Source organism: Hippopotamus amphibius, chromosome 6 (assembly GCF_030028045.1).
Source record: "Hippopotamus amphibius kiboko isolate mHipAmp2 chromosome 6, mHipAmp2.hap2, whole genome shotgun sequence".
Classification (NCBI taxonomy): Eukaryota; Metazoa; Chordata; class Mammalia; order Artiodactyla; family Hippopotamidae; genus Hippopotamus; species Hippopotamus amphibius.
The window spans coordinates 42430369-42454456 of record NC_080191.1 but is presented as its reverse complement, the minus strand read 5'-3'; the positions used below and the strand labels follow the sequence as shown (position 1 = coordinate 42454456).

Here is a 24088-nt window from a genome sequence, read left to right as displayed (position 1 = left end):
TATTGGAAATGATGAGGTGTGATGCAGTTCAAGAAGGAACTTGAAAAGCAGGCTAAGTAAGATTACCGAATGAGAAACGAAAGGAACAGAGGAGTAAGTATCATGATGTTTTGAATAAGTCAAATGCAAATATATATGCACATATACATTTTTATTCCAGAGAGAAAGGCGGGAAGGAAGGGGCTTTTTCTTTTTAATTTACAGCTATTTGGATTTTCTAACCATATGATAGACATTTCTTTTTAAGATAAAAAGAATAAATGGGTTATTCAGGTGATGGGATTATGGACCTGTCAAATTTTTATCTTCATAGTCTTTGCATAGTTTAGAAAAGCTAATAAACATTCTTTTTAAAAATAAATCAATTGAATTTTTTATTTTTATTTCTTTTTATAGGCAAGTATATGATTAATAGGCAAGTGTATGATTAATACCTACTCTGATACCTTCTCTCTCAGCAATTCTATAAATGTGGTTTAGTCCTGTAGCCGACCTGTGAGTGCTTCTGTGCAGTTAATAGTCATATATAGGGCCTTAGGATACTAGCTAGTCGGAAAAAATGAGAATTGTGGCTCAAGAATTATCAATAGCTATTCTAGATGACCAAGTTTGCTCTAGGGGAACCCTTCACATTCTTTTCAGAAATCTGCTGACTTCTAAGTTGTTTGAATTCCTGTGGAACTGATTTCTATGACAAATGATATTATTAAAACCCTGATCTGGCATCTTTTGGTCATTTTTTTTTCCTTCTAATTTTGCTTCTCCTGCTGTTTTTCAAATCTAAATGAGCATCTGCTTTAACATGATGAACCAGCCCCCGTTTTGCGTTCCGACTTCTGGAAGACACTGGAGTAAGTCATGATGTACCAAACGAAGGCAGCGCTGAAAACGAAGTGCATACAGACTCCCCAGTGTCGAGCCGGCTTGTGAATGCCTTGAATGAGGCGTTCTCTGACACAACGTACGAGATATTTTTATCATCTAGCTACCTAGTTTTGTGTGCCTTGTTTTTTTTTTCCTTTCTGATTCATCACTGTCCTTTGTAGCCTTTTATTATCCCCCACTGCCCCACCTAAATTAAATCTTCTGCCTTTTCTGAATCTCACCTGCCTTCAAAGCCCATTTGGAGCATACCCTCGAGCCCTCAGTGATGTCTGACTGGGTTGGGAGAGGGGATTGTTGGGAAATAGAGGAAGTGGAAGCTAGCAGGCTGGGCTGGGGCCAAATTTTGGAAGATATCTGGAAACTAAGACGCTTGGACTTCATTCTGTAGTTAGTGAGAAATGTATCAGTTTAGGGATTGCTTTTAAGTGTGGATACAGAATCCAGAGGGGGAAAAAAGTGATTTAAACAAATTAGGAAATTTGTTTTGTTTTGTTTTCTTACCTACAGCAAACATGCTAGTACTTGTTCAGCAGGGTCTGGTCTGCTATTTCAGTAGCCTCTCCCTCACGATTGCCTCCTGGTTACAAGGCAGATGCTCCACCTTCAACATCACATCCAGGTTCAAGGCAGGAAGAAAAGGAGAGGGGAGAAGCAAGCCCACCCCTGTCTGCTTCTCTAAGGAGCATTCCCACAAACCCACCAACAGCTTCATTTTTCAAGTTTTTGGCCAGAACTGTGTGTTGTGGCCAGTCAGGGTCCTGTGAGAAAAGAGGCGTCAGAGAACAGACGTTTACTGGGTAATCAGCATGGGTCCACACAGAGCCTTCCCTATGCACGTTGGCACTATGCATTTCCAAGCAAGAAATGTTGCATCAAGCATTTCCCCCATTTTTTTAAACTATGAAACACAGTTTTTGCCTTGCCTCTCATGAGATCATCAGTATTTCAAACTTTTGGAAATACACATTCTAAAAATGATGTAAAATAGAATGAAATCAAATGGTAGGCAGTGTGGGGCAGCCTTGGAGTGTAGTAAAAGTCAGAGAAAGAAATGTGTTGGGGGACTTCACTGGTGGTGCAGTGGTTAAGAATCTGCCTACCAATACAGGGGACATGGGTTTGAGCTCTGGTCCGGGAAGATCCCACATGCCATGGAGCACCTAAGCCTGTGTGCCACAGCTGCTGAGCCCACATGCTGCAACTACTGAAGCTCACGTGCCTAGAGCCCATGCTCCACAACAAGAGAAGCCACCTCAATGAGAAAGCCGTACTCTGCAATGAAGAGTGGCCCTGCTCACCACAACTAGAGAAAACCCACTTGCAGTGATGAAGACCCAATGCAGGCAAAAATAAAATAATTAATAATTAATTTTTTAATAAAAGAAATGTGTTGGAAGCAGGAATAGCTAGAGGAGATTTCATGAAAAACAGACTTGAGCTGGACTATGAAAAATGGTCTGGATAATGGTGGATACGTGATGTTATACATTTTTCAAAACCCAAAACAACACCAAGAGTGAACTCTTAAGGTGAACTATGAACTTTGGGTGATAATAATGTGTCCATGTAGGTTCACTGATTGAAACAGATTTATCACTTAGTGCAGGATGTTGATGGCGGGAGAGAATGAGCATGTGTGGAGGCAGGGGGGTACATGGGAATTCAGTGTACTTTCTGCTCAGTTTTGCCGTAAACCCCAAACACTCAAAAACAAAGGCTATTTTTTTTTTTTTTTTTAAGAAAAAAGATGGATTGGATTTAAGTTGTTGGAGAGATGGTAAGGCTGATGTTCCAAGGAGAGAAGAAAAACGAGTAAGGTCACAGATGTAGAAATGATTGCAGCATAAAACAGCTTGGTGAGACTGACTTGGCCCATCATCTTAACCTTTAAGTTAAATGTTCAATAGTTACCTGAAATGAATTGGAACAAACTTAACCTTTCATTATTTACCACTCATTCCTATTGAGTTGAAAAAATAAATTCCTATTGAGCTGAAAAACACTGAAGCATTAACATAAGAAAATTTAAAGTTAAGTATTTTACTTGACGTTAAGTATTTTACTGTTTTACTGTTTTATAGAGGAGGAATGATTAATGATTAATGTTCTGCAACCATGTGTGTATGTGGAGCACAGATTAAACTCATTCAACTGACTAATACTCACTGGATTAAAATTACTTTCACATTTCTTTGAAAAACTGATATTTAAAACTAAATCCACTGCTTATTTGGGATTCTTTCTAAGAACTGTGCATTTACTACCTTGATAATTTTATTTTGCATTTAAGTACAAAATCTTTCTATTTTGTGGTCAAAAATAATCATTTTGTAAAACACTGGCATTAGCCATTTTAGTTTTCTTTAAAGGAACTCATAATCCTGTTAGAAGTAAAAACTGCTTCTCTGAGTTGGTTAATTAAGAGGCGTGTAATAAAATTGAGTTCTAATTATTTTTCTTTCCCAAGTTATTTAAACAGTTGCTTTTAATTACCCATTGAATTTAATTGAATTGGGTCTAATTTGATAAACTCCCTTATCCAGCTGCTGAAATTTAAACAATTAACTACAGCCTGTAATTTACCATTTCTCAGTGTGACTGGAAAACTCAATACAGTTAGGGTTTTCACCCCTTTTCTGTACTTTGCCCTGTACTTTGCTTAATCATAAACATTATTCATATTACGGGGCAGAGATCATTTGTGTAGCAGCTTGCGCTATGGCTGGTGATAAATCGCCAGGAAAGTACGTCACCCACGGGGATGAAAAGGCTTGCCTTTTAATCTGGTTTCCATTAATACAAGTGGAAGCTAGAGCATTTTCTGTTCTGTTTATAGTGTTGCCATCTGGCTGGAGGAAGGCTTTTGTTTATTTTATTATTATTTTTTTTTCAAAAGCCTTTTGGGTTGAATTTAGAGTGTGTAGTGTTTACTCCTGTCAGCTAAATGTATCAGAAGGACTTAGTAACACAAGTCAAGAAGCTGCTTTTGGTGGTAAACAAAACAGCTTAAGAAGGGATTCCCAGTCCTTTCCACAAAATATATGGAACCTGTGCTTTTCTGAAATGCTTTTCTTCATTTCAGCTAAAGTGGATTTGGGGGAGGGGGGCTTTTTAACAAACAGATTATCAAAACAAATGTATTAAGTTGCTTTGGAAAAAAGATGGGAGTTTACAAATCTCTCAAGGATGAAATGCCTCTTTTGTAGCCTTTCTGATTGTTCCAGCCAGAGGCTGTACTGTTCTCATGCCTTAACCCATGCAGTATAGGCGGTGTCCTGTTGTATTTGGAGATTGACCCTCTGCTTCCCCAGATACTCACTATAAGTGATACTGGGCAAACCTTTCTATTATGCGGCTGCCAAAACAGTCATTTGATTTTGAGTCTTGCCTGACATAATATCAAAACCATCCAAGAATTACATTAAATAGTTTTTGTTTTCTGGCATGGAGTGATGTGACTGTGATCTGACATTGTTTTGGTCACCTTTCTCTACAGTCTTAGCAGGCATCAAAAAATGAGTGAATGTATACTTTTTCTTTTTACTTATCTTGTCATTTATACTTTTCCTTCCTGGGCTTTTGCCACAGTTTGTTTGGGGTACATCTACCCTCTCCTCCTCTCTCATTTGCTCCTTCGGGCATTTATTCAGTGTCACCTATATGCCAGATAGTGAGCTAAACACTAAAGGTATGGGGATTATAAAGATGAAGGCACCATCCCTGCCCTCAGGTTCCTCTGGTCTGGTAGAAATTATCATACTTCTGCACCTGGCTAAGCATCAAAGACTAAATTAGCCTGTAGCTCCATTTACTTGGAGACCATCTATGGTTCTTTAAGCTCAGAACATGATGGCTGTGATTAGACATCAGCTGTTTGGAGTAAACAGGTAGCTCACTCCTTTCTTAAAAATATCCTGGTAACTTGTTTTGGTAGAGTTATCTTCTGCAGTTACCTAAGTAGTATTTATATCTTTGCTATTGTGTAATTTAGCAAACAAAAAATGGATTTTTATAGAAAAAGTTATGTCAGTATTTTTATCATGTATAGATGATAGTTCAGGGCAACTACTTTAGCTTCTTTCTGGAAGTTGATAGACTACCAAGTGTTAATAAACACCTACATGTGTCTGTTCCATTCTTCATGCCTTATTGTCAGTTTTGAAGATGAATGGTATTTCTAGTGAATTCTGTTCCCATACATCACATAACTGTACACAATGTTGGATTATATTTGCAAAATCAATGTCTTCGTGTTGGGTTTGTATTATCTCAGTATTGGACAGATTTCCTTGTCTGTTGGTTGAATATCATTTTCCATCACTGTCATAATTTTTTTCGTGAAGAAATGAAGTTATCAGAAAGTAACTTTCAGTCACTGTTCATTGTTGCTGGATGAGGTTTCTCCAGATTTTAAAAGCTACACAGGGTCTTACAAGCATCTAGTGTTGTCTGGTGTAGCCACCAAGTCGTGACTTTTTGTTCTATCTGGAGTGTGTGAAATGCAAAGAAAAAGTAAGTCTTAATTGAATTGTTTCTGTCAGTAGAATGAATAAGGAAGATGCAGTGTATGACTCAGATACACATTATTATCAAATGTTCTCATTTAATTGCATTTGTTTTTGCAATAAGAAGTGAGCCATAGAGTGCTGAATGAATAGTTCCTGATTCTTATTACTGTCAGGTTAAATGTGGCCAGATGTTGCACCATACCATGAAATGGGTTTATCCTGGTGCAGAGGGGCAAATCAGACTCTGCACTATTTTTCAGCATCTCTGGTTACAAATGTTGCCATGGCACTGTACCTGTAAGTTTGCATAGTGAAGCACCTGCTTCCCTGTCTTGGGCTGTCTATTAAAGATTAAAGATACTCATGAGCATCTACCCACATTTTATATCCTTGACCTGCCTGCAAAGTGACTTTTAAAAACACCCCACCTCTTTCCAGTCAGGCACACTTCCTCCATTCTGTGTTTTCTCTTCCTACTCACTCTCTTGCTCTCTGGAGTTCGTGGCTCGGGCCCCATTTCGTGCAGGATGTGAAGCAAGAGGAGACCCGGAGCACCTACGCAGGGTCCCTGTGCGGTGCTGCCCTGGCTCCCGTTAGGACGGCCACACTGACTCTGCTCCTCTCCTGCTCCCCGATGCTTCAGCTACAGGCAGAGGTTTCACCACAGTCACTCGTGTCACTTTTCCCTTAATGACTAAGTTATCATCTCTTGGTACAGGTTAAGGGTAAGTGGGAAAATCTGAATAATTATTAAATTATGCAGAAAGTGGAGTTCTTAAGCTGTCTGATTTTAGCCTGATTTCCTTTTATTAAGATGATAAGCCTTTTAAATACATCTCCAGCAGGCTCGTCGGGCCTCACTTTTCATCTCTCCAGAGTTCACAGCTAGAGGAGTTCACAGCTGGAAGTGCCGCATGGCACCCTTCAGTGACTTCCCATTGCCTTCATCATAAAGACCGAACCCTTGGAATCCGAGGAGGCGTTGGCCTCGGCCTGTTTGTCTTATCTTACTTTCAACTGCCTGCCTTCCTAAACCCACTGTTCTGACTGGACAGTCCCCTGATGCTCTCTCATTGGTTTTTTGTTTTTTGTTTTTTTGCCTCAGTAGTTTTGCATATGCCATGTCCCAGCCAGGAGTGTTCTCTGCTTCCCCACTACTTACACAGATTCACTCCATTCTTCAGTCTTTATCCAGTGAAGTTTCCCATCACTACTACCCGCCATAGCACCTCCTCTCATCTTTGAATCCCTATAACACCATATCATTTATTTGGTTATTAGTCCTCTGTAGTGTATCGATTTTTGAAAACTGAATTGGTCTCTTGTGTAACTGCAGGTATTTGTATATTATCTTCTTCCAAAGGGTGAGGAACATCTTGCAGGTAGATGCTTTGTCTTCTAATCTTTATATTCTTAGTGCATGGCACAGTGGCTGGCCCATGAGAGTGTCTATAAGTGTTTATTGCAAACATTACTTAACATTTCTGAGCTTGGGAATATGGTGATTCCATTGATAGCAGCAAGGAGACTGGGTTGGCTGATTTTCTGAGGACAGTTCAGATTTTGACATAGTTTCAAGTGATAGCAGAGATACATGAGCATATATTCCCTAGAGGTGGAAGACTATTTATAAATGCAGAGCATGTTTATAAATGCAGACTTGCAAGTGACTGATGTCAAGATTGTGCTTTAGGCCATAATAGAGAAGAACGTTTCTGAAGGAAGAGACATTACTGGGGGAATCAAAAGCTCCCTAGATTTAGGGGTCTGGAAAAGGAAAAAGTGGTAGAAAAGATGCGTTGTTTACTTAATATTTTTTCCCCAGTACTGAGTACAAGGTGTCCCATGAAGTAGGGTGTTGAATATGAAGAAAACTGAAGTAAAGTGGGAAATTAAATATAGGTTTGTCTAATGCTGACTCCCATGGGCTTTGATCATTCCTACACAATTTCACATACAGTTATGAGGAATTTAAACTGAAAAGCTCTCCATCATGTGGAATAACCAGAAAAGTCATTAGAAGTTACGAGACTGCATTATGTCCTTCTTATTCTAATGCAACTTTCATAAATAATATTGGATAAAACATTTAATAGCTATGACTTGTGTTACAATACTCCTGGCAGCTATATCAGAATAAATTTTAACTGTCAAGTAAATGAGCAAAAAGATCTCATAAAGTAGAACATTTTAGGTGAAACACTCTGAATTACCTGAGTTACTCTGTAATCTTTTATATGTTGTGATTTTAAACCAATACCATTCTTCAATTGCCATAACAGTATTCTGTTGCCAGATTTTCAAATAAGCTATTTGTAATTCAGGTTCTGTGATTCACTAAGAAAGACAGAGGACTCAGCATACAGTCATACTTGTGACTAAGATTTATGGTAGCAAAAAGACATAAAGCAAAATCAGGCCTTTCTAAGAACAGCATGTGCAGACCTGTGATGTTAATTTTTTCCTGCATGCGGTGGATTGCAACTGAGATTAAGGCATATGAAGTTGCAATGTTCAACTATCTTTAACTACAAAAATGACAGTTGTGTGCAGTTCAGCCTCTAGTTCTGTCTTCTGATTTACTCCCCCAAAGTTATGTGTGTAACCTGGGGGGCTGGATTCCAGAGTCCGACCCATCATACAGAGCTGGGAGTTAAGGGCTAAAATTTTGCTATTTCCCAGCCCACATGCCACCATTTAAAATAGTGACACGAGTATACTATTTTTGTGGAGGTTAAGATCACCTATCATTCAGTGAGTTTAAACTCAGCATTGTCCTTAAGGTTGTAGTCATAAATATCTTATAAGAGTAAGCATTTTTACTAAATTAAGCATTTGTTGGACCAGTTATTTTGAGCAATTGAGAGAAGACTCTTCAAGGAGACCATCCAGACAAAAATAGAAACAAAGCAGTGGAACCCCATGACCTTTATGTGAAGATATTGCAAGAAATTCAATGAATCGTAGAGGATATGGATTATAGAGACACATTAGTGGCACTTCCAGGAGCTGCAGGATTTGTACTGGTTGAAAGTTCCAAGTGTCTGCTGCCTGCATATTTTGTTGCAGAGTGATTTAGAGACAGAGTCCCAGACCACAAGGGTACTTCTCTCCATCCTTCTTCTTGTCTTTAACACTCTTATATGTGACACTAATGGAATAAAGCTTTCAAGCTAGCAGGAAGATCAATAAGAATTTTACAAGGCTAGCAAAGATTTTATTGAGTGTCATAGTATATGGCTCAGTTTTCTCTTTTGAAAAACGAAAGAAAAGAGATTCAAATAAATAATGCTGGAAAGTCACCTGAGTCATTTTTAAAATGGTAGTATTTTAATGGTAAATTTAAAAATAGTAATTGCAATCCTACCTGCTAGTTACCTAGGATTTCCAGATTTCTCAATATTGTAAATCTTAAAATGAATAAATTCCCATTTTCATGGGAATGAAAGTGTTCTCAAACAGTGAAATTCTCTGCACTTTGTTTAAAAAAAAAAAACCCTCTCAGAAGATTTTGTTTTCCTATTATTATGATTGAGGGTTTTGTTTTGTTTTAAGGCTCATACTTACTTAATGTAATGATAACTTGAAAGGTATTAAATCTCAGAAAACCGTCATCTCTCTAAGCCCCAGAAAGACTGATGATTACCTCTTCCCAAGCCAGGTTGTACCCTGGAAACTGTACCAATAAGTCCCACGAGGTGAGGCCCCTGGAGGTGACACTGTAGCTGAGCTGAAAACTTCTGAAACCAGCAGCACAACCAGACTCTGCTCCCCAGGACCACTGTCACCAGGTTGGCACAGGTTTGCTTTCCCGGTTAGCACTGAGCAAGCAAAACCCAGAAGAACTAGAAACCTGGTTTCCCACATTGGTGTAGGAATAGGGAGAGAGCTGAAAATACCTTCCACCACTTATTGAGCCTTGCAATGGGCCCGGCAGTCTCATTTAATTTTCACAGCTCTGAAAGTGTTTTCCTGTGCTGCAGTTGGGGAAATTAAGACTGAGAGGTTAAGTGATGTGCTGCGGTGGGTTCACAGCTCATAAGTGGCAGAGCCAGGTCAGCTGACTCCAAAGCACACACCACTTCCTCCACAACCTCAAACATACAGCTACACCTCAGAGTGTAGGAGGCCCAGGACCTCGAGGAAGAGCATAAAGGTTGAGAGGAGGGCTGAATATTTGCTATGCACCTTCTGTGTGCCAAGCTGTAATAGATTTTTTTTATATATAAATTTATTCATTTGTTTTATTTGTTTATTGACTGCATTGGGTCTTTGTTGCTGCACACAGGGTTTCTCTAGTTGCAATGAGCAGGGGCTACTCTTCATTGAGGTGCATGGGCTCCTCATTGCAGTGGCTTCTCTTGTTGCAGAGCACAGGCCCTGGGCATGTGGGCTTCAGTAGTTGCAGCACATGGGTTCAACAGTTGTGGCTCACAGGCTCTAGAGCACAGGCTTAATAGTTGTGGTGCACGGGCCTAGTTGCTCCAAGGCATGTGAGATCTTCCCGGAGCAGGGCTCAAACCTGGGTCCCCTGCACTGGCAGGCAGATTCTTAACCACTGCACCACCTAGGAAGTCCCCTGTAATAGATTCTTAACATCTTTTCAACTAATCCTCCCAACGACCCTGTGAGTCAGGCAGTTTCACCCCGGTGTTACCTACTCAGAGAAGTCAAGAAACTTTCTGAAGGTCACTAAGCTAGTTAGTAGCAGGGCTCACAGCTGAACTCAGGTCTGTTGGAGGTTATCTTCCTTCTTACCACGATAGTGTGTTAAAATGGTTTTTGGAGAAATAAGGACCCTTACAGTGGTCGGAGGAAAAGACTGATATAAAAGCAGAAACATAGCCTGAAAACTTTAGACAAATGTTCAACCTAATTACGGTTATGGTTAAAAATTAACTGTATATAATCTTGGGCTAAACAGCCTAACAACTTTTTAAATTACCTCTGTTTTACTAAATTTAACCTATCAGTTTTATATGAACATAACACATTTTAAGATTGATTTTAAATGTCTTGTTATGAATAGGACTCAGGTCTTTTGTGATAGAAATGAATTCTTGAGATTCAGATGATAATAAAGTGGGCAGATAAATGTTCAACTAAAGTGGATGTAATAAAAGTCAGATGTAGATAAATTGGAATTCAAACAACCAGACATTCAGTTTAATTGAAATTTATATCTTACATCTGAGTTTGAAGACAAAGCAAACTACACCCCCCCCCCCCAAAAAAAAAGCTTTTTATCAGAGATTAATCAGGGATTCTTTGGAAAAGTCACTCGCACTGAACATGTATTCTTTTTAATCTCCTTCATGGTCTACTGTAACATAATATTTAGCTAGGATTGATGTCTGCTGTCAGATCTGGGGGCAACCGCAGATACTCAGTCACCAGAGACAGATTAAATTATGTCAAATATGCCAAGGCAAGAAAGAAATGAATACATTTGAACTATATTCCAAACAAGTGGTTCTAATTATCTCTCAGTTAAGTAAAAATAATAAATAGAAGACCCTTTAAACAGATTACTAGGTAAGGCTTTATTTGCTTTGTGCTGGAGGTGGCTATATAATCAAGAGAAAATAATCAAGGTATTCCAAGTCTGTGTGCACTCCTTTCTGGTCATCTTCTTCATGATCAGTTTTAAGATTACCTTGCAGAATATGGAAGAAAGTTGTTCCATCCATATTGAGCATTGTGAGACTACAGGCCAATACTAACTAGTATGGACTTTACCTGCCATGTAGTGATAACTGGCAACTTGTTTTTGGCAAGTGAGATGAGAGTGTGTGTTATAGCAGTCAGTGTTTATGTTTGAACCTGTTATTTATTTACTTATTTATTTATTTATTGGCTGTGTTGGGTCTTTGTTGCTGCGGGCGGGCTTTTCTCTAGTTGCAGTGAGTGGGGGCTGCTCTTCCTTGTGGTGCGCGGGCTTCTCATTGCAGTGGCTTCTCTTGCTGTGGAGCACGGGCTCTAGGTGCGCAGGCTTCAGTAGCTGTGGCACGTGGGCTCAACAGTTGTGGCTCTCGGGCTCTAGAGCACAGGCTCAGTAGTTGTAGTGCACGGGCTTAGTTGCTCCATGGCCTGTGGGATCTCCCCGGACCAGGGCTTGAACCCGTGTCCCCTTCATTGGCAGGCGGATTCCCAACCACTGTGCCATCAGGGAAGCCCTGAACCTGTTATTTAAAGCCAACAAATTGTTTGAAACCAGGCAATTAAACTGTTAAAAAACACTCCATAAGATGCTTTCTACTGTTTAGTCTGTGGTTTCCTATGTTAACTAATACTGTACGTAATTGAGAGACAGCCATAAAAGTTTGGTATATTCTTCATTCAGAGATCGAAGGTAAATTTAGTGACTTTTTTAGTACATCTTGGGTACCATTTTAAAATTTAGTCTTACTGAAGTATAACTGCTAGCACACCCTTTCAGGTTCAAAAACCTTGAACAAGTAATTCCTGTTTTCTAGTTATTATCCATTTCCCTCAGCCTAATGGAGGAGATAAGAAATATGTAATATGTCAGGGGATAAGGGCTATAAGCAAAGCAGAGTCAGGAGGAATGGGGAGTGATAAGTGATGGGGCTGCTATTTTCGATAGAACAAAGGGACTGTAATGTCACATTTGAGCAGAGACCCAGTGGAAGTGAAGGAGAGACCTCTGTTGACATCTGGGAGAAGAACATTTCAGGTACATGCACAGGCTCTGAGATAGCCTAAATCAATCAGTATGACCTGAGCTGAGTATTTAAGAGGGAAACTGGTACAAGGTAAAGGCCAAACCATATAGTACCTTGTAGGCCATGGATAGACCTTGAATTTTGCTCTGAGTGGGATGGCAGCTGTTAGAGCTTGGAGCTGAGGAGTAACATGACTTACGATTTAATGGGCTCACTCTGGCTGCTGAGATGAGAATAGACTGAAAAGGACCAGTGGTAGGATCAGGGAGACTGGTTAGGAGGATATTGCAGTCACACAGGGAAGAGAGGATCAGAAAGGTAGTGGCATTGGTGATGTTTTTTAAGGTAGAGCTGAAAGAACTTACTGATGGGCCAGATTTGGGGAGTGATTGGAGGAGAAAAGTCAAGGATGACTCCAGGGCTCTGGGCCTTTTCTACTGGAAGAATGGAATTGCCTGAATGGATGGGGAAGATTGTGGGTGCAACAGATGTTAAGGTGGAGGGTAGGAGGCAGGGAAAATCAAGGGCTTGGTTTTTGACATGATTTATGAGAAGTAGCAAAGATACTTTAAATCTCTCTTGAAAATATATTAAAGTGATATGTGTAAAGAACAATTTACCTGGAGGACCTTGTACTTTATATAACCAGAGAATTGCCTGATATTTCTGCCCTTCTGTCCCTTCCTGGAATACGTTTCCCTTAGTCTCTTGAGTAATCTTTGTTATTGAACACTTGTTAGAGGCTTTTCCAAAATCCTAGTAAATTGTATCCCTATTTCCCTTTTGGTGACCTGCTTGGTTATATTCTTGGAATTTTTTGGTTCCTAATGCGTGACCTTCGTAAGAACAAAGATCAGAGGCTCTAGATCCCAGCCCTATTCCTTCATGGTTGCTTTATGTATAAACTGGGACAGCCGGGTAAACAACTTCCTGGACTCGGAACACGCCGCCGCTGGACGACTGGTCGGTTGAGCTGAGGCTTTTCATTCTTGGGTGTGTTCTTCCTGCTGAACGGTATGCTCCTTGAGGCCAGGGGTTGTTAGCTGCTTGATCTTTGTATCTCTTGAATCTAGCCTAGTATTTGATATCAGGGTTAACAGTAAATGTTGAATATGTGAATGCTTCTGAATAAATTTTAAGAAACTAAACATGTCTTTTCTCTTTCGTCTCATTTGTGTAGCACCTGACGGCAACAAAGTGCAAGATAAGAAAACCACTGCCTCCAACCGGCCCTCCTCTGCTATTTCAGGACCAAATAGCAACCACTCAGGAAATAAACCAGGTACTGTGTTATGTATTACCTCTGCTGTGGAAAAAGGGAGATTATCCCAAAGGCCTTAGGCATGCTAGAATTTAGGACAGCTTGGTTTCAGTCCCGCCACCAAAACACACACTCAAGACAGACTCATGAATGTAAGTCAGAGAACCTCTCACGCCTTAATTTTCTCTCTTTAAAATGGGGATTCAAAGCTGTGCCCTGCTGACTTCTCAGAATCACTTTGACAGTCAGTGAGATGGTGTATGTGAATGCAGTGTTTACTGTCAGGCCGTGTATAAGAGGTAATAATTTTGCCATTCTGCCCGAAATGATAGATGTGACACAGTTTTTTGTACCTTTATGCCCAGCATTGTTGCATATCGCTATTGTGACTTTTTCAAAAACCGCTTAAGAAAATCATTACATAGCAAAGCTGGTATAGAATTATGTTTTTGTTCTCCATTCCCTGCAATGATTGTACACCTACACAGTAATTTCAGTTAATAGCCTGTGATTCACGGTCTGTTCCACTCAGTGATACGAAGAAGCAAACAGTCGGTAAGCATAATACAAACAATCGAGCAGACAATGCAGTTGCTTCCAGGTATCCAACAACCGGTCTGATGATAAGAGACAGTCAAAGGAAGGTAAAGGCAAATTGAACACCGCATGAGATTCTTGGACACCTACTTCATGCTATGTCAAAGGCCAGAGCCACTCAAGAACAATAATTCAGTGAGACTAAAGATGGAAATAACTGTATCTGGCCCCATAGAAAACATTCCCTATTGCACCTAGTTTTGTGAGGCTTTTTTTCCCATGTGGGAAAGGTCTTGAACAGAGCAGATAAATCTAGCTTGCCATTTAGAAGATGAATAACTGGTACTACTGCAGGTATTGCATGAGTAACCATTAGTGGCAAACGATGTGTAGTTTCAGTGGAGTTTTAATGTGTGGGCTGAGATTTCCCCATTTAGTCAGTTTGCATTTTCATTCATTTATACATCCATCTATCCACCCAAAGCCTAGCCACCATCTAATGTTTACTGAGTAGTTGCCCTATGACTGGGACTGTGAGAGATACTATATGAGCAAATCAGCAGGGCCCCTGTCCTCACAGGGCTTATTCTAGTGAACTTTTGTTCCTTATACTCCAGTGAACATCCTTGTAGAAGGTCTTTAGCATGAAAATCCTGTTTGTTTTTCTGTGAGAATGGAACATATCTAAATGGTTTGTAGTGTTTCGCTTGTTCTCTCAACTGTCACTTCTAATTCCTACCAATTTATACCTTTATCGCAGTAAGTTGTTTATTCATCTGGTGATAGCACTGTATAGATACTAGAGATATATTATTAAAAGACATAATTCCTACCCTCTAGTTGACAGTATGGTGGAGTAAACCAGTATATGAATAGATCATTCTAGCATAGTATCTCCATTGTCAGAAGAGAGATATGCAGAGTGCATAGAAATATAGAGGCCAAAAAAAATCTTTTCTACCCCAATTGGCCATCTCTTTATAGAGCTATTTGATTTATATTGCTAGAGTCAAGTTCAGTGAGGAGACATTTAATTTCAGATTGTCTTTTAAAGTATCCTTGTGTCTGCTTTCTTGTATATACACATAAGCAAAGATACATAAAAGACTCTTATTTTTAAAACCACCATGTTATTTTCCTGAGTATCTCTGAAGATGATATAAAAGGCTCCATATTAGAGTTACAGGCTTGAGTAAAACCTTTTGATTTTATAGGATATGAGTCATAGGAATGTCTGTCTAAAGCAGTTTGTTGATTTTCGTATTTTAGGAACTTAAATAGAGAAGAAGTACATGCTGTTTGGGAGATATTTTGAGTATTGCCTTAACCAGATGCGAGTATCCTGACTGAATGAGAAAGGATCCTTTTTAACCTTTTAATTTTAGTTAAATTTCTTGCCCTCCTTTACTTTCTGAATCTTGAGCTCTGGAACATCTCTGATTTAGAAAGTATCTATTCACATTCAAATTGGTAATATTTTATGTTTAAAACATGTAATGGAAGGCCCTCATGGTATTTTATAAATGTGGGCACAGTATGTCTCGTGTTATCCAAGAGGGAAAGGTACTCTCAGCTGTGAATACGTGAACCCAGTACAGAAGAGACACTTTGTAAAGTTACAGATCTGTTTATGACTACAGTTTCCTGAAGAAGTGTGAAATGATTCTTCAGAATTCCATCAGCTGCCTCCAAATAATTGAAAGTTTGACCTAGGGGGAGTTCCCTGGTGGTCCAGTGGTTAAAAAGTCTGCCTTATAGTGCAGGGGCCACAGGTTTGATCCCTGGTCAGGGAACTAAGATCCCACATACCACAAGGCAACTAAGCCCACACGCCACAGCTGCTTGAGCTCATGTGCCTCAACTAGAGAGCCCATGTGCCCTGGACCCTGTGCACCACAACTAGAAAAGAGAAAACCCGTACACCACAACTAGAGAGCAGCCCATGAGCTGCTGCGAAGACCCGACGCAGCTTAAAAAAAAAAAAAAAAAAAAAAAAAAAAGACCTAATTAGAAGAGAAAAATGCATTTTTTTCATGAACTACTGTGTAGGTAACTGAGAAAAGCAGAAACTCTAGTTTATTAAAAATTCCTCTTAATTCCTATCCCTCTACTATTCCCCACCACAAGCCCTTAGAAAAGCCAGTAAAACTTTCTTCTTATAAATAATAAATAAATTTCCCTCATAGAGGAAAGCATGACCTGTAATCTTCCAGCCCTTCTCTGACTGCTGTATCATGCCATTCTAATGACTCTATAGATGCCATGCTGTGTAAAGAGGGGCAGGATTGAGTTAAAGAAGTGATTTTAAGCCCTAGCTCTGACACTTAACTCTGACACCTTCCTTGGTCACATACATTTATTTCCCTCAGTTTTCTCATTTGGAAAATAGGCATAATATCTCTTCATTGAATAAATAGATGCTTGATCAACTAACTTATAGGATTACTGTGAAGAATAAAATGATAATATATATGAAAGTGCTTTGTAAAAGCAAAGCCCTAACAGAAGTAATTGATTGTATAAACAGTAGTCATTCAGATAGAAGTCCAGGTCTAGTGAGTTCTTGAAAAGCCTGTCAAAGTGAGATGATCTTGATCTTTGAGGGTCAATCTTTAGTTCCAGTTTTTGCAGGACAGTCCAGGTTTACACATGTCACCATAGACAGACTATTAGCCCTTTCACTCTTAAAAGTGCTCTCGTTTGGGTGGCCCCTGCACTTTGCAGTCATCACAGTTAGGAGGTTGGATGCTGCAGAGTGTAGCTGCAAGTTTATCTCTACCAAAATTCTATTTCTCTTAAAACTTTTCCTTCTGAGAATAACTTAATTCTATTCTAACAATGTTAGATCTGTTGGGAAACAGTGTGAAATGTTCATGATGTCGAATTATTTTCTATACCTTCATTTTGTTCCAGGGAAAAGCGATGTGAGGGTAGAAATGAGAGGGAGACAAAGGATTATAGAAAATTCACTATTTACTTGGAATTATTCAATTGTATTTTTTCCTTTATGAAAACCTACCTTTAAAGATAATTTTTATCAGTTTTTAGATATTAAAGCTTAAAATTGTAATCGCTAGCATTTACATTTTTTTAAATACATTTATTTATTTATTTATTGGCTGCATTGGGTCTTCATTACTGCTCACAGGTTTTCTCTAGTTGTGGCGAGCGGGAGCTCTTCATTGTAGTGTGCGGGCTCCTCATTGTGGTAGCTTCTCCTGTTGCGGAGCTCAGGTTCTAGGCGCGTGGGTTTCAGTAGTTACGGTACATGGGCTCAATAGTTGTGGCACATGGGCTTAGTTGCTGTGCGGCATGTGGGGTCTTCCCAGCTCAGGAATCGAACCCATGTCCCATGCATTGACAGGTGGATTCTTAACCACTGCTCCACCTAGGAAGTTCCTAGCATTTACATTTTTAAAAGTCTGTTATCAAATATAAGATTGTTCTCAGTTTGCTGCGGTAGTGCACGTTCATAGAAGTTAAAAGGCTCTGAAAGTTAGCTAGAGTTGTTGGCTTATTCGTTCATTCATTCGTTTAATAAATACTTATCTAATGCCCTCCTCTCTGCCAGGTATAGGCATTGGGAGTATAACCGTGAACAAACCCGACCAGGCTCTGCTCCTCTTTACCTGCATTCACAGCCATCTTTAATCTGCCACAGATGTTATTGACATTCTGGTACTAAAGTGGCTTTCTTATTGATGTGACCAGAAGGTTGGAAACAGAATTCAAACTGAATACCCTTTTCACTCTATAATGTTTTCTAGCGCCATGTCCCCAAACCAACTAAAATCGTCTAGCATGTTGTAGACACTATGCATCTTAGACTTCAGAAATGTGTTGCATTTGTTCTTTACTTCCTCAAATCTAATTCCAGATAAATAGTGATTGAGATCAGTGCTGAAGTGGTAAAGGCAGCCAGTGTGAATTATTGGACTCTGAAGCATTGGCCTTATTTATAGTGTTTATTGCTATATCTGCATAGCACTGTATACAACCTAGTTTCTTAGGTTTTGCTGTTACCAGGCAGGATACAGTTTGTTACACGTAAAGAGTGTTTTTCATATGAAATGATAGCATAGAAATCAGAGGTAAACTATATCCCCTGTTGCACCGCTGTTTTCCAACTATGCATCTGAAAGGCAAGCATTCCATTGCATAATTGAGTATTGCCTCATGACCCCAGTTATTGACTTGGGGCTCTCAGGGTTTTGGTTTGGGCGGAAGAGGGTAGGTGAGGATGAGTGTGTGTGTCCCATATGTTATTAAAACCTTCTTTTCAAAATTTTTTTCAAAATTTTGTGTGAAATTTGGCAAGTACTTGAAAGTAAGCTAGAAATGTCACATACTCCATATTCCATGAACAGAATTTGACTTTATAGACTCTATTTTATAGACTTTCTATAATGTGCTTATACGGCTTTTATAAAGCAGATTTTCAGCTTTCATAATAAAATCAAAGTTTTTATTAGGGAATAAAACCTCATTAAGGACTTTTTTTTAAGCAATAAGTAATTATTAGAAATCTTTCTTCTAATTTCATTTTGGCCTTTCTTCTCAGATCGTTTTTTCTTCAAAATACCATTTTGCTATGGCTATCATTTCCAAAAACAAATGACAGCAGAAATCCCCGTCCGTGACCCTTAACAAAGTGCCTGAGGGGAGTCCACGTGCCCCTCTTCTTGTGTCAGAGGAAGACCTTTTGAGACCAGAGGCCATATTTTTCTATATAACAGATATTTGAGACCTCATAAATGATTAGTAAATCTGGGAAATAATTATCGTAATGAGTATGACATAGTAAGGGGTTCATATTACCATTTTTTAAAAAAAATATACCTTAAAGCAAAGGAAAAGCATAAAATATCATCACCTGGTCCTGCCCATGATGCACACTGCCAGGTTTATGCAGCTGCTAATGTGTTTTTAGACAGTTTTTATTTTCCTTAAATGTACAAATTATGTGACGTTTAAGAGGCATTTGGGATGCAAGTCCTTTAAGTCTGTTGATGAAGCACTGCCGTGTTGTCGCTAAGGTATTATTCCAGTAGGTTTCTACTTTTAATATGAAATTTTAAAATTGCGATGTTAACTTAGTAACAGGGAAAATAAAGCTGATTTTAAGTGTAATCATTATCATGTCATTATTATCATTACTATGCTTTTCACTTTCTTTGGTAACAGGCAGAGTGCGCGTATTTGTGTAGCCCTCTGCTGGACACCCCTCAGTGGCATCTCACTCAGCATGCTCCACAGTCCTCACCAGGCCCCCAGGTCTCTGGCCCCATCACTTACTGATCTCACACTGCTCCAGTGGCTCAGAACTTCATATCATTTCTTGAACACCTTAGGTACTCGCAACCTCAGGGCCTTTGCACTTGCTTTTCCTCTCTTGGGATATTTGTACAGGTAGCTCCCTTACTTCCATCAGGTTTTTACCCATAAAAGCTACCATCACAGTTAGACTTCCCTTGGCATCTCCCCTTCCTGCCATTTCACAATCCCCTTTGTTGCTTTGTTGTCTTCTTAGCATTTATTGCAGGCTAACATTCTATATATTGCCCCTTTTTTCACTCTCTGTATTTCACTTATTTATTCCATAAATTTTCTGTAAGCAAACCCCATTTGGGCAGAGATTTCTGTCTTTTTTGTTAATAGCTCTCCTTTCAGCACATAGAACACTGCCTGATGCACAGTAGATATTTAGTGTGCTCAGTGAATGAATGAATTTACTGAGGTTTATCAGGTGCTGGGCACTATGTTAACACTGTGATAAGCATTATTTTATTTAATCCTTACAAGGATGTGAGATAGGTTCTATTTTATCCTCACAGGCCATAAGTAAAAACCCATGAAACCCATGTCACAGTTTAAGACTCAGAGAGCTGGGTGAGTAACTCGGCGAAATGTCATAGTGAGCGAGTGACAGAACTGAAGTGATCTCATGCCTGTCTGACTCCACAGCTAGGCTCTTCACATCTAACTGGTGAACGTCCATTCAGTATAATAAATTCACTTAGGCTTCTATTTGTTGTTAAGGAACAGACTTTCTAAAGCATAAAAGCAATAGAAGTTCAGTAGCTTAGGAACACAAAACCTCATATATATATTATTTGGTGAAAATAAGCCAAAGGCACAGTTATGTTTTTATACAATTTTTTTGGCTGTGTGTCTTTTTATTTTATGTTTTTGAGTTTTATTGAGATGTAATTGACATACAGCATCAGTTAAGCTGTAAGTTTAGGGTGTACAGCGTAACGACTTGATTTATATTGTGAAATGTTTATCCCAATACGTGTAGCAAACATCCATCATCTTATACAGATCCAAAAAAAAGAAAACAAGAAAGAAATGGGTTTTTCCCTTGTGATGAGAACTCTTAGAATCTAACCTCTTATACAATATTTTTATTTTATTTTTTTAATTAATACCATTTAATGAGTGTATACCAGGTACCAGATATCCGTTAGATGCTTCACATACATCGCCGTTAGTACTTTCACAGCACTACAAGATATGCATCCTTACTTTATAAACGAGGGCGCTGACATGGTATAACCTGCCTAAGATCAAATATGTTTAAATAGAAGAAAACCCTTGGAAATTCTCGGGAAAATTATAATCAAGTGAATCACTGAAAGTATAGTCATATACTAATTATAATGCTACTGTATGTAAGAGGTGATATTTCATTCACCACATTTACTGGACAGAAAGATATTTATCAGTGTATATCAGTTTTTAAAACCTGCCCCTCTTCTCATGTTTTTTTCTCCTTTCCAGACCCTCCACCTGTGCTGCGGGCTGACGACCGGCAGCGGCTGGCGAGGGAACGGCGTGAAGAGCGGGAGAAGCAGCTAGGTACCGTCAGCCCTCCTTTGATCTTTCAGGGACACCATTGTTGAAAGGTTACTTTTTTCCCCTCTGGGATAATGGACACTTAACACTGAGCAAACAGACATCCCTCGAATAAGCATGCTCTCTAGCGTGCCTTTATATGAGTTTTGCAGATGGATTGGGAAACAGAATTTAGTATGTGATGTAAACATAGAACTAAATTGTAAGCAGCAATGAAGTCTGGCCCAGGATTAGGGACATGTTCATTTCTTGTATTGTAATCACAGTTTAACGTGGCACTGGAGAGCATTAGGTATGAGAGGCGTGATGGCTCAGCTTACATTTTACAGCTTAAAAAATAACCAGGAGAGTCAGCGTATGATTCGTCTTACGTGAACAGTTACAAGACTGTGCACTGCTAGGGCGCTCGCTGCTTTCCACGTTAAAATAACGCTGCTGTTGAATTTGTAGACAGATGCTACCAGTTTGCTGCCAGGAAAAACACAAGACCTGTGCTGAGGTGTCTGATTTTTCTTTTGTCACCTCAGGCCCTTGGCAGAAGGTTAGCAACTGCAGTTTTTGCCACATAATCACCTAGAGAACTGGGTCACAGGACTAGCTTACCAGGAAGCCAAGATCTGAGCATTCAGCAGTCCTGTCTTCTAGAATATTGAGCAAGGATATTGGTGCCAACTCCTCCTTTATTTTAATGTCCATTTATGCAAAGTTGCTAAAACAGGATACTCTCTTTATGTGCCTTGGGAAGAAGAAATGTCTAGTCGGTGTGTCTCAGTGTTTCCAGAGCGTTTGGATATTTTAAAACCAGAGCTGACTTAGGTTGCCACAGTCTTTCCAGTGGATGACCTATAACTTTTCTAAAGTTCTACTGCATTTCCTAAGAGTTACTTTTTCAATTGCAGAACCCAGCCCCATATCCTGTCTCTGATTATTTGTATGCAATAACCCAAATTTGTGAAATTCACTGGAAGCTGGTTTTCAAAAGTCTGTTGACATTGTTTACATTCTTTGAACACAGGCCTCTTTCTCTCCTTTGCCATCACGGTCATGTGAGGTCATTTCTTTTGCTGCCAAGGTTTTTTCAACACAAATTTCAATGACTTGCTGAAAGTAAACAAGCTGTGTTTTTCTGTGTTTAGAGTTTGCACCCAGGCTTGAAGTTCCCTGCCTCTGGCAGGTCTCCCTGGGGCTGGTAGGTTCCTGGAGAACAGGGCTGCCTGTGACCCTGAGGGCTCCCTCTTTCCTTGGTGTGCAGTCTGGAGATCTTCCTTCTCTGAACTATGCCCACCGCTCCCTAGTCAAGGTCAGTTTGACAAATGGATCAGAACTGAGAGGGAAAGGCAGAGCTACTGAAGCAGGAAGAAATTCCAGCAGAGCTAAGAAGCAGCAGACTGCTGTTCTGGGGTGGCTGGTATCTGCACTCTGGTTTTGGATCCATCCAAGCAAGGATTAGCACTTGTGTCCTCTCCCCTCTCCACCCCATCCCTGTTGTGTCAGGTTTCGCACTATGAAATGTCTCCTTAGCATTGCAATGTGGATTCATATATGCCTAAGTAAAAGTAGCTCCATAGGGTCAGGAGACTACTCCTTTATGATTTAAATCCCATCACCAATTAACTTTTACACCTTAACTCATATCTTTCCATTCAGGTTTCTTTGTCTTTCAAATCCAAGCATTACTAGTTTTTTTGTGGAAAGTATGAATATGCTGGTCACATAAGAATGGTTTCCCTTCTTATGCTATGAAGTGGTACAGCTCTGAGCCTGCACATTCTCTTTACAGGTTGCCTAGCTCTATCTGTTGAGTGGCTGGGTTACTTCTTAATATGTAGCCCCATATTTTAAATCATATCGATGATGTAGAACATGGCTCACTAATTTATATATTTAAAAACTATTTGCCAGGTATTGTGCTAAAGAGATGAATAACGGTTGAGACCTTCAGCTAGCCCCTCCAGGGCTAGTTGCAGTCTAGAGGGAGGGGTGGGGGGAGATAAACACACAGCAGTTCTAATAGAGGGTGGTATTGAAGGGGTGCACACATGGGCCATTGAGAACCCACAGAAGGACCTAACCCAGCCTGGGGATGTTAGGTGCCACCTGAGCATCCAGCTAGAGGAGGAAGAGGAGTCATCCAGGGAGTTAGAAGAGGTGGGGACTGTAGATCAGTGATGTGAGGACAGGTGGCAAAGGGCATTTGGCAACAGACCCAACATGCTCATCAGATTCTTATGTGGGTCAAAGTAATGTTCAGATTATTGTATTATCCTGTGATCACAACTTTACTTTTTGATGAGCTAGCTTATCATAGACATAGTTTTTCTTTCTTCTTACCCCTGCCATATTGAATACCATAGTTTTCCTGAAGTTTGATCTCATCTCGTGTTGTTGGAAGTCATAATTTTAATGAAATACATTTTTATTTATTGTATTTACATTTTATTTTACTCATATTTTTCTGTATTAATTGCATTTTCTTTTAAAACTTTAAACCAGTGTCTTTTGGCCTATTCTTTTCCAATTAAGCTGTCCGAGTAGAAACTAATCTTCATAAATACACAGATAAACATGTATGTAAATGCGCACATACATTTGTAAAAGAGACATCTAAAATCTAGCCTCTAATGTAAGCTGTGCCTTAGACTACATGAGGGTGATTTCTAAAAAAATTTTAGTACTACAAGAAAATCAAAGAGCACCTGGTAAACTACTCTTAAACTGTGCTTTGCAGAAGCTATGATAGCAGTGGAATAGTTTAAAAAAAAAATGGTGTGTGGGGTGGGAGAAAAGCTGTTACTTAATAGATCTTTGGCGTGTGCTTTTTGAATACACAAAAGCAGTTGATAATGTCAGCTATTACCAAGCTTTCAAACTTTAAAGCTTTCCAAGTAAAAAGAAAACAGAAACAAAAACAAAAACAGAAATACATTCCAGAAATTTCAACAAAGCAAAGTTTAAAGTGATTGGCCAGTGAGATTGTTTTGTTTTTGATTCTTTTTTTTTAAGCTCTTTATTGAAATATAATTGCTTTACACTGTTGTACCAGTTTTTGCTGTACAACAAAGTGAATCAGCTGTATTCGTATATATATCCCCATACCCTCTCCCTCCTGTGACTCCCTCCCACCCTCCCTACCCAGCCTTCTAAGTCATCACCCACCATCAAGTTGATCTCCCTGTGTTATGCAGCAGCTTCCCACTAGCTGTACGTTTGGTAGTGTATATATGTCAATGCTACTCTCTTGCTTAGTCTTGCCAGTGAAGTTGATTATTCAGTGTCGGATATAGGTTGAAATTAACATTGAAATCATTGAAGATTTTTTTTAATCAACGTTTTTTAAAAGCAAGGTAAAGAGA

At 39.4% G+C, this 24088-nt stretch overlaps 1 protein-coding gene across 6 annotated transcripts in view; it reads left to right on the top strand.

The window, feature by feature from the left end:
- The window catches only part of MAP7 (microtubule associated protein 7), a 164397-nt gene that overhangs the window by 91321 nt on the left and 48988 nt on the right, over window positions 1-24088 (top strand). For all 6 annotated transcript variants that reach the window (XM_057738559.1, XM_057738558.1, XM_057738560.1 and 3 more), the window contains exons 2-3: window positions 13260-13361; window positions 20661-20738. In XM_057738559.1, coding sequence (XP_057594542.1) covers window positions 13260-13361; window positions 20661-20738 — 180 coding nt within the window. The remainder of the gene's footprint in view (window positions 1-13259; window positions 13362-20660; window positions 20739-24088) is intronic.